Genomic DNA, 12,374 nt, shown 5'->3' on the forward strand with positions numbered 1-12,374 from the left:
CATACCATTAGTGAGCTGAGATATATACACTTCATATCAGTCTGGCAGACATGTTCATCTGAATAAATCTTTCTGTTCACAAAATAAAATTTACGTATTGCTTAAAGTATTTGAAGGACAAAATCTTAGTTTTTTAAAGCAGTCACCTAACCCTAAAAAAAACAAGGTCAAAGAATGAATATACCGGTATGCTAAATTGAATCTTTGTAAAATGAGACATCTGTATACAAGGTATTCAATATTAGAACTTTTGCTTTCTGAAATATAAAGTTTTATACAAAAAGCTTACAAAAAAGTTTCATACAAATAAGCTTGCAGTGTGTTTTTTGCAAATTGCTGAAGAATTAACAATGACCTATAGTTACATAAACGTAAAATCTTGTTTCTACAATACATAAAAAAGAATCAAAATTGACAACGAGAGCATTCTGAACTAAAAGAATCAAACATTTGTTGATATTGATATGATTCATTTAATTTTAAATTCAAATGAAATCCTTTGTGGTCACCTCAAACAAAACTGTTTTCAAATTTCAGGAAACTTGGTAATGGATTATAAGATCAAACCACCAATAACTACTAACTCTTGTGTACTGAATGTTTTATTCCTTCACTTTTAAAGTATTATTAAATGAAATTGGACAGTCAACAGTCTACACAATTGTTTCAGTCTGCAGAAAATCCTTTGAGTTTGAGAGATTCCATCCAATCCAAACATTTCACATTTATACTTCCATCTTTAGTGATTGCTTTGATTTGTCCATCTGTGCCAGACAGATAGCCTGAAAATACAGTTTACAACTGTACTATCTATTGAAAAATCAATAAATAAAATATTATATGGGCAATTTGTCCTTCCCCCACTTGCATTTAATTGTATATATAGGGAAATAAATCAAAAACAGTAACACTGATGCCACCCAAATTCATTCCTGTTTGAGTTTTGTCGTAATAAGCATTGCATATTAGTTGTTTATCATTTGGTAGAGGGTAACTTATGTTAGAGAAAGGAAAAAAACATTCACAATTTTCTCCCTTTTTAAAGGGACATAATTCAAGAAAGGTATGAGTGACATCAAATTCAAACTTGATCTGTGTTTTCTTGTAATAAACCTTATGTGTTAGTTTCATAACATTTGGTTGAGGCAAACTAAAGTTAGAGAACAGAAACCTTTTTTTGGGACATACTGATGTACAAATTTATGGACAGACAAGGGTAAAACTTAATATCTCCTCAGCTACAGAAAGGGCTTAAAAACTTATTATTCAGGTGACACTTGTTATGGTTGAACTTGTGTAAAATATACAACACAAACAAATATTACTCCTTTTAGACCTTGAAAAATACCAACACTTTAGACATTTTTTGCAGAACACATAAAATTTATCTTGTCATTGTCAAAACATTGTTGTACACTAATTATATTATTTTTGAAATTGCATTAAATCTTTAGTTGTAAACATTTTCAATAGAGTAATTAAAAAATATTGATATCGTAAATATAAAAATTAACTATGCTTTTATTTATCCTATTCCAAGGTCAAATTTTGTAAGAAACAATGATTTCATTATGAGGGATTTAAATTGCAAAATGATATATTTCGATTACATAACTCTCTGATAGATTTACCCAATAGTTTAGATTACAAACATTAAAACAGAGATTCCCATAACTGCATACTAAAGTTACACAGTTAACTTCAACTTATTAAGTAAGGCAAAAAAAACATTTCTAAAACATGTACAAAGTATGCACAAACCTGAAAGTTTTTCTTTATTCTTTAGAGATTCTGTCTTCTTCTCCATGATATCAAGTTTTTCATCACAAGTTACACTGTTCCCTTCTAAATCAAGCGAGGTAGAAGTTTCAGGAATTTTAATATTGATATCACCTGCAACATACAATTTACAATGTTATTACTAATTTTCGTCATATTTATAGCGATGCCCAATGTGCCCAGGGCCCCCTTTTTGTGGGAAAAACTTGGTTGATTATAGAGAGAATCACTAAAGCATACTGGAGCGATGCAATACCCCTCGTAGGAAGCCAGTGGCCCCCTCTTATAAAATTTCTAGATCCACCACTACCATTATTCAATCACATACATTTATGCAGTATTGAAACATCTTCTAATAAAGATTCTTTTTACAAGATAAACTAAACAGGGGAGATAATTTTCACTCGGGTTATTAAACTAACACATCTTGCTTTATCGTTAACAAAAAAAGGTTCAAGTTTTAAATAAGTCATGTGCCCATGTTTACCTGTTTTTGTTTCTATGGTTATAACATCTGGTCTAGAAATAAATATGTCTGTTGATCCATTGTTTACTTTAGCCTCTAAACTACCATCAAGTGAATCTAAAAAAATATATCATACTATAGTCGCCGTCAGCTGAAACTTGTAGCGGTTTTTGGTAAAAATAATCTAAACTATCAATCACATTCACTCGAGATATAGTTTTTCACATTCCATTCATAAATTGCTACAAGAAAAACCACTACTGACCTACCTTTAAGTGAACGCACTGTTATAATCCTGACCTTCACATTTTCCAGAATGTTTTCCATTGTAATTCCGCTATCTTTGTTTCTATGAGGATCATTTGTTAACACATGACATTTGTCACTAACGCAGTTTCCTGAAATGTTCTTTTCATTGATGTGATAAGGTTTCTCGCGATTTATGCAAATTTTATGAAACTGAACTCCTTGGAAACACTTCTGGTAAAAACAATGGCGGATTCCACCATTCAAAATTGTCTTGGAAAATGTGAAGGTCAGGATTATCACAGTGCAATCACTTTTAAAAAAGGTAGGTCAGTAGTGGTTTTTCTTTTGGCGATTTATGAATGGAATGTGAAAAACTATATCTTGAGTGAATGTGGTTGATAGTTAAGATTATTTTTATGGATAACCGCAACAAATTTTTCAGCTGACGGCGACTATAGTACTGATCATCAAATGTATTCACTTTGTTCTTCTCTAAATTTAAGAGAGTGTTTTGTTAACTATTAAAGCACAGTCAAAACTTAAAAAAACCATTCTTATTGCAAAAAAGATCTTGTGTCAACACTTTTCCCACAGGGATCAGGTTCTATTTTCTGTTTTTATCATTTTTTAATCAGCCTATCAAATTAATTCATTCAGATTTTTGAATGCATTTTCAGTAAGAAAAAAACTTAGGACCCTGAAACGTGTCTAAAACAGGAAGATGAATTGAGCATTATAAGATCCTTGTAAGATGTGCAATCACAGTTTATTAATTTTTTTCACAGCTCCCCTCACTATAATGGAATGTGAATAATGAATTTGGACTAATCTATACATTGTTTTTACATGTACCTATAATAAGATTTCCTTCATTTACAGTTGTCTTTGATACACCATGAGTATTCATAAGATTAATGTTACCATGGTTACATGTAAACTCAGAATCAGTACTATAAACAGAAGTTGCACTTATATTTCCTTCCTCAACACTACATTTTATAGTCTGTCCTTGTATTCGGTCTGTTGAAATACTCTGAAAACACAACAGAACATTTCATGATATTTGACAACATCTCATTCTTGTATCAATATGCATGTTCATTTTTATATATTGAATCACTATTGTTATAAATGTTTGAAAGTCCTCAAATGAATGCTAATTTGTAAACAACATGTTACTTGATAGTTTTGACTTCAATAATCATAGCTATAAAATAAATCAATAAACAAACTTATGACATAGCTGCAGCTGCTGCATAAGCTGATTTTTCTAGACTCATAATCATTATTAGAGACTTTCAGTGACCACATCCCTCATTGTACATTTTAGTCAAAAGTTTAATGCAAAAGTTTTTGGACAAAATAAGGGAGCCTTATTAAGAAATGATAAATTTTCAGCATGACTTATCTCCCCTTGGCCATTTGCTAAGAAAACCTTAAAAAAATACTTTCAATGTTAAATAGGATGGTCAATAACAGAATAGAACTAGTATTTCAAAAACAAAAGATATTTGACCAATGTCACTTAAGATTTATAAATATCAAAATCACGGGCAGAATCAATTTGCGCCAATTGCAGTTTTGAAAAGGTATTAATTGTGTCACTCTCTTTTATTTTGATGGTATTAATTGCGCCAATAAATGAAATGAAATTGCACCACATTTACCTGTAAATATTTTTACCTATTTCATAAACTGTACATGTTTTACCTATATCATAAACTGTACATGTTTTACCTATATCATAAACTGTACATGTTTTACCTATATCATACTTGTACTATAATTAACCTTTCCACTTTAGATTTAACTGAATACTCATCAAATTTTTGAAAACTCACCAAAAAATAAATTGCTTACTTATAGAATATTTGTATCTATGCATGGCTTTAAGAATGGACATTATATTCCTTTAATATGTTGTCTGCTGCCATCAAAATCAGAAGCTTGTTCAAGAACAGTATCAACAACTAATGAGTGAGGAAGTAGACAGAGGTGAATACATGGATGTGTCTATTCTCAGCTTCAGATACTAGCCTTTAATTCAATGATGAACAGAGACATAACTAATGAGTGAGGAAGTAGGCAGAGGTGAATACATGTATGTGTCTATTCTCAGCTTCAGATACCAGCCTTTAATTCAATGATGAACAGAGACATAACTAATGAGTGAGGAAGTAGGCAGAGGTGAATACATGGATGTGTCTATTCTCAGCTTCAGATACCAGCCTTTAATTCAATGATGAACAGAGACATTTTATGGTTTTTTAAAACTATATTTATACAAGTGACTGTTTTAATTCAGAATAATTTTTGTTATTTTTAAAAACAACTTTAACCCGTTAGTTGGTAAACTGCCCGGATAAAGGAGGCGGGAAGTCAATCATGTAGTTGTTATATATAAATAAAAATAAATAAAATTTGCGCAATTAGATGATTATTTTATTGGCGCAAATGATACCTATAGTTTTGAAAATTAGGTGGTGCAAAAGAAGTATTGGCACAATTTAGTTGTGGCACAAATGAGTTACTTTTTAGCACAAAAAGATATCACCCATAATCACAACCTAGCAATAATAATAAACATCTCATTATTTCTCTGATTTTGTATTAGATGAAAAAAAAATATATTATAACCAATGATGAGTCATTATTTTAGTTATAAATATAGATGGATGGCTGTTAAACTCCCAGTGTCAAGTTAAATGCATATCGAGGACTAGAACGAAGTAATGTAATACAAAATTATTAACCCTGCTTTGTACAAGACCTACATGCTGAGTGGGACTTTAAATGTGATAGTCAACAAGGTAATAGTTCACAGGAAGACATGTCATCCTAATTTGACACATTATTTTAATAAGAAGCTGACCAGTCTTTGCTCTTAATCCTAAATTACATGTTTTTTTTAAGATGATCGCTACTCCCCTATTAAATAACAAGCTTTTTAAAAGACTGTTATAAATTGATAGCATATAAATAAAGAGACTAAAACAGCAGAAAAATATGAAAGACTTGAAAAGGAGTAGGTCCCGTAAGACCCCTTTTTGGCCCCAAAATATAGCAGTTTTACAAATTGTTAAAATGTAAACATTTAGTTATTTATTTGACAGAAGGATGCTTCTACTACATAAATATGGGCTGTTTTTGACATTACAATGGACATATATTGGGTAGTAGAACCAGTCATGCTAAATTACTGAAATCTTCACAATTGTAGCATTTTAGTTAAATTTTAAACTGTTTCCGTGTAAAACAAAAGTGGCCGCATTCGTGTTCATCCTTGATATTGAAATGTTAGTTGTACTTGATGATAAAACATAACATATATCATTTGTATATAAAGATTCAGGATGAACACGGATGCAGCCACTTTCATTTTTCACAAAAACCACCAGAAAAGTGACATTTTTCGACATATTTGGTAGATTTTTCATTTGTAAGCTTGAATCTGATCGTTTTTAAAGACTAAATCAGTTCAATATTTTACATAAACTAATTGAATCAAATAAAATAGACACTTAAAAGTGTTTAAAAAGTGGTCAAAATCTTTCGTCAGATGTACCTGAAATTTGAGGCTAAAAATTGGTCCTTACCAGACCTACTCCTTTGGCAGGAAATAAATAGTTCTCTCTAGATTTTTCATATATTTAACATTGGCACTTTTTTTTCTCTCAAAAATGATAAAAAAAATAACAAGGAATTTATAATATTTTCATAGATAATTTTTTTTAACTATAATAAATGTTTTCAAATTCTGGAAAGAACAGTAGGGGTTAATGGGCAAAATATTTTAATGACTCAACATGGATAAAACCAGAGGATTCCTAATATCTGGCAAAAAATCTAAGAGAAGAGTAGCGAAGATCCTTAACTGAGACAATCATTTATAATTTGTAAATGCTAAAAGCTTACTCCTGCCCCTGTAACAGCCATGTCCAGATTACCCTGTACAACCTTCTGACAAACAATATCACCAACATTACTCTTTACTGTCACATTTTCACCCTAAAACAGATAATTTGTATTACTAATAAAATCCTGCATACAAAAACAAATATTTATTGATAGTGAAAAAACAACAGACCATACTGTTATATATATACATGAAGTTTAAAATGAAATATGATTAGAATGAACAATTTGTCCATCAAAATATTTAAACTTGAAACAGTTTGGTTGTTCTGTAAAAGCCCTCTAGGTACTATAGATATAGGAAGATGTGGTGTGAATGCCAATGAGACAACTCTCCATCCAAATAACAATTCATAACAGTAAACAATTATAGGTCAATGTACGGCCTATAAAACGGAGCCTTGGCTCACACCAAACAAAAAGCTATAAAGGGCCCCAAAAATTACTAGTGTAAAACCATTCAAACAGGAAAACCAACAGTTTAACCTTTATAAAAAACGAAACAGAAACACATATAAATTACATAAACAAACAACTACTACTGTACATCACATTCCTGACTTAGGACAGGTGCAATTGTAACGGTTTATTTCTTCCTCTGTGATATTTTATCCTGAGGATAATTTATCACTGTAATTTTTTTCCAGGCATGGTATTTCACAGGTAGAATTTTTCCGGAGGAGTGAAAATCTATCTGTGTTATGCGGATAGTATGTACCGGTATATATTTGCCGTATCATATTTCACAGAACCTTGTGAAATATACTCCCAATAACTAGTATGTCAGTTACTCGCAATCAATATATACCTGACTTTAATTATAAAATGCTTCACAAAGGTAGAACAAATTTGCATAATCTATCAAAGGGAGGTAATTATGCGCAATTTATATTTTTAAAGATATTCAATATAATATATTTCTGAATCTATTTCGTAGTAAAAATTTTCTTTGAATTTTATTTTTTATATATTCATTTATATAACAAGATGACTTACAACATATTAGTTTTTAATAAGACAGATATTATTTCACAGGTAAATACTATCCAGCTGTTAAAATTGCTTTTGTGCCAATATATTGTTATGCTATAATTTATCTGAATTCCATATAATCAACAACAACATCTTTATCCCAGACTAGTTATATAGTTAAAAATATTATCATAATCAAATTCTTCCATTACTGTTAACAGAAGTAATGCAACTATATTTCTACCTTTACATTTTAATTTATATTTGTACTGAGATCTGAAAACAACTCACTTTTACATGTATTTCACCTACCTTATTTAATCGTGATATTATTTCACAATTACGATCTTTGAAATTATTTCTGGTTTTCTTTCTTAAGTTTGATAATAATTTTCTTTTTAAAAGAATGATATTTACTTGAATTTTTTCAGGAAATGTTTTCAATGATTATTTGTGAAATAAATCCCATTAAAATACTTTTTTTTTACAAAATAGGTTTAATTCAAATACACTTTTATCATTTCATAGTATTTGTAAAGGATAATTTTTTCTAATGACTATTCAATAAGTTAACCACCCAGATAGAATTTCATGGCAAAGGAAGAAATATCCCAGGGAAATATTTTCCTCCGGATCAAATTTCACCCGGATATAATTTTGCTTTACACAATCATTTGCAGCGGGATTAAACGTTTTAATGTTCTCATAAGTTTGACTGTATGGTCAGATATTGTGAGTTTCAAACCTTATAATAATGTTTTACAGAAATGATTTGAAATGTATGTAAATAATATTTTACAGAAATGATTTGAAATGTATGTAAACTGTATAACACATACATGTATAATGAAATAAACTGCAAACTTGTGTAAAAAAATATATTTTGAAGATATAAATGACATAGACCCAACTGATAGTACCATGGGAAATTCCATGAATCAGAGGAGATGTGCTTTTATTGCTGCACTTTACCTTTAAGGAATGTCATCAACCATGAGTAAATTGAGTTTACATGTACATGTAAGTGTGAATCTACAGAGTAAGTACCTTCAGATTACGTAATGTACATAATGATTTCTTCGTTGCAATGTTGATTTCATTAGTTTCCAAATTTCGAACAGACACTGATTTCCCGGTACATTCAACATTAAGATCTGTGTAAGAGAAAAAAGAAAAGCTTCTATTTTTATACTGGGAATGATATAGTTACAAAATAATATTTATGCTAGGAGATTATATTCATTTTAAGTCCAGCCAAAATATTTTATTGTTGTTTGGACTTGCTCACACCTACAATCTCTTGTTGAAAGTTTAAACTTCAGTTGTTATTCTAATTAAATAGTTTTTTTTTACCTAAAATTATTTGAAAATCCAGCTTTAATGTAAAGGTTTGAGACACCAAAGGATTTACTGTGGTATTGCAGTATGGTCACCTGGACTTCTCACACAGGCAAGTAAAAAAATCCAATGTTTTTAAAAATGTTGTGCCTCTTTGACACATTTTGTAGTGGCGTGTCTATTATAGCTTACTGTATGAGCTTACTCATTGTTGAAGCTATAGATTTACCTATAGTTGTACAACATCTGGATCATTAGGATTCTGGTGAATAGTTGTCTCATTGACAGTCACAAAACATCTCAGTATTTAAAAGGAGAAGGACAATTGTTTGACAGTGTGATACATATACTATACCTATATATAATTAAAAATGATAAAAAAATAAACCTGAGAGAGTGCCTTTCTCTCTTCGTAAAAAAATATATAATAAAAGCTTGAAACATCTCTAAGAGTGGTCCCTACATGCAAGTGGTCTGTTGCAAGGTAATTTTTCCACAAGTTTTTCATGTGCCTTTCTTGATTTCAGATGATACCCCTACTTGCATATCATATAAAGTTATAGTTGAACATAACTGAAAAACAATAAAAGTGACAATACCCAAATTTGTCCTTGATCTGAGTGTTGTGGTTATAAGTGTTGTGTATAAGTTTCATAATATTTGGTGGAGGCAAAATAAAGTTAGAGAACAAAACAAAAACAAAAATAGCATTTTTATATTTGTAAAGGGGCATAACTCTTGAACATGGAAAAGTGACACCTCCAAAATACAAATTTGATCTGTATTTTGAGAATTAAGCATTGTGTATAAGTTTCATAACATTTGTGTGAGGCTAACTTAGGTAAGCATGGTAAGAGAACAGAAACTAAAAATTCAACATTTTTTCCATTTGTAAAGGGGCATAACTCGAAAAAGTTAAAGTAACACTATAATTATTCAGGGTCACAAAAATACAAGGTTACAAAAGTTCAAAATTGGTATGTATTTTGTGGTAATAAGCATTGTGTGTTAGTTTCCTAACATTTTGTTGAGGCAAACAATTAAAGTAAGGGAACAGAAAGGAAAAATTTAGCAATTAAGCAATTTTTCCATTTGTAAAGGGGCATAACTTTAGAACAGTTATAGTCATGCCTCCAAACTTTTTTTTATCTGTGTTTTGTGGTAATAAGCATTTTGTGTGAGTTTCATAAGATTACTCATTAGGTTTAGGCAAACTAAAGTTATAGAACAGAAACCAGCATTGGGATGAACCGACATACAGACAAGGGTAAAACTTATTGACCGCTTCGCTTTGGCTGGGGACATAAAAATATTTGTGCAATTGCCATAAAATCAACATATAAATAAATTACCATAATTAATTGGCATCTGTATAGAACAAGTAGCTGGAAAATTCACCATTGTATTGAATTTGGCAGTTATTTTAATGTCATTTTTATCTGATGTATCAATGTTAAAACTGTACAACTTTGTAAGAGCAGCAAGTGAAATGTTATTGATAGGTTCTGTTTTAGATTCCTTCTCTTCTGGGGTATAATTAAGTCTAATGAACAATTTCCCCATGTCTGAATATTCCTGAGGATCTAACGATTCAATATCTAAGCTGAATGGTACCGATATATTTAATCTGCCGAATCTTTCAACACCATGAAACCATGTTTCTAGGAGTCCTGGTTGAGATGTTTTTAACTTTGAAGTCTCAGTATCCACATTTGTTTTAGATGAGCAAGAATTATGAAATACAAGTATTCTGCACTTCATTGTTTTAGAGAGTATCATGTGCCTCTGACATAACAAGCTTCGCAATTTAAAGGTCATTGTGTTGCTGGGAACCGTAAACCTAGTTCACTGGTGAGTAGGTTGTTACACAATCCAAGACAGGAAACCAACGTTTGCTTATAAATTATATTTCAACGGACAGAACTGAATGGTTCCGGATTAATAAATTTGGTCAGAGTTGTCTTTCTTCGTATGGAACCTTCCAACAAAAAGCCTTTTTTTTACTTTAACAAAAAGAAAGATGTGGAATAGTTTCCAATGGTATGTTACTATCCACCAGATATCAAATGCCATAGAGGTTTACAACTATAACTTAGATTTAAGGATGTCTGCTGCTCTAATTTAAAATAACAAGGATTTTATGTGGTTGCTTAAAATGAAAACAACTTTGATATTTAAACAAAATAAAGTAATAAAATCATTAGTCTCGTGTGTAGTTTTCAAAATACGAGACATTTAGAAAATGGCGGGAAAAGGGTTTTCTTCAGACTTTACTATTTGTAAACATTGGAATTGTTTTTTACCCTTTAAACCAAGAAAAAATAACAAGGATTTCATGCCGCCGGATCACTAAATCTGAAATGATCTATTGAACAGATTTATGAAGACAAAAGTGGGGTGTCGTGTAAAAAAAAAATTAATACATTTGGATGGATAAAACCTGAGAAAATCGAAAATATGACAAGAATTCAAAAACATGACCAGCAGACATCCTTAACATATAAGAACAGTGTCAGTTTAATAAATTGATATTGATTCACTAATAGGGTCTTTGCATCGGAATTAAACACATTTATTCTAAAACCAGTTGTTGGCATGACACGGGTTATGTTCTTCTCATATATATATGATGATGATATAATGTTAAACCCCTAACAGGAGGGTTTGTGCCTGATATTCATATGATGAAGACATAATCTTTCAATCCGGCAGTTTAATTGAGGTCTGGAGATGACATGTCAGTAACTGACATCCGGGTGCGGGAGTTTCAGTCTCGTTGCATTGAAGACCCATTGGTGACCTTCGGCTGTTTACTGCTCTATGGGCGAGAAGTTGTCTCTTTGACACATTCCTAATTTCCATTCTCAATTTTAAGTCTTACTTTACAAAAACCTATAAGAACTTATCAAGGCCTGATTTGTAAACTAAGTTTTACTATACAAATCCTTGGTCTTATATATATAATATGCATATCCAGAAATCAACGCCACTTTGCTTATTTGAATATTATACTAAAGAAATCGGATACGGGTCACGGAAATTACTAAAAATGATAGGGTATTTTGAAAAAAATGCCTTTTTTAATTTTAATTTCAGTGATAGACAGGTTGCCGGGGCAGAAAATGAATATACACAACAATATACACCATTTAAACGAAACATTATGACTGTTGTTGCAAAAATACAGGTTCCTGAGCTATTTTAAATATCGAAGCGAGAGGCCTTTAACATTGCAGTGTAAAATACAGGCTAAACAAAAAAAAAAAAAAAAAAAAGAAAATGGCTGAAACGTCAAATTTTCCAACTTCGTGTTGAAAATTGGATTACAAGGTCATTACAAAAACATGTTGCCGGGGTGGATTTTGAAACTTGAATTTCCAAAGAATAAGCAAGTCCAAACCTTGTATGTGTAGTCGTTGAACTCTAGGTTCCCACGTAAAATTAAAATGTCACTATTTCAAGAAGAATAAACTCACGAAAGCACGAAAAAATCACTAAATTCACGTTCATTGTTTTGATTTTGACCGAAAACTGACAACTTTACGGAAGTATCAAAGTGATTGTAAGTAAGGACTCTGTGACGGGCAACTTATAATATCCGTGTTTTAAAGATTTTAATGATATCAAGCCTATCAAGCCAGTCCAGTTCAAACTA

The 12,374-nt window shown here is 30.9% G+C and overlaps 1 protein-coding gene across 1 annotated transcript; it reads right to left on the minus strand.

Annotated features, from left to right (window-relative positions):
* Positions 1-584: 584 nt before the first annotated feature.
* LOC134688537 (protein FAM185A-like) lies at positions 585-10,623 on the minus strand. Its single transcript, XM_063549326.1, has 7 exons — positions 10,072-10,623; positions 8,429-8,535; positions 6,410-6,502; positions 3,347-3,527; positions 2,267-2,362; positions 1,762-1,893; positions 585-782 (listed from the first exon to the last, which is right to left on the minus strand). Exons 1-7 carry the CDS (start codon positions 10,535-10,537, stop codon positions 667-669), a joined length of 1,191 nt encoding a protein of 396 aa, XP_063405396.1. The 5' UTR covers positions 10,538-10,623; the 3' UTR covers positions 585-666.
* Positions 10,624-12,374: the final 1,751 nt, after the last annotated feature.

The sequence above is a fragment of the Mytilus trossulus genome, chromosome 1 (genome assembly GCF_036588685.1).
Source record: "Mytilus trossulus isolate FHL-02 chromosome 1, PNRI_Mtr1.1.1.hap1, whole genome shotgun sequence".
NCBI classification, from domain to species: Eukaryota; Metazoa; Mollusca; class Bivalvia; order Mytilida; family Mytilidae; genus Mytilus; species Mytilus trossulus.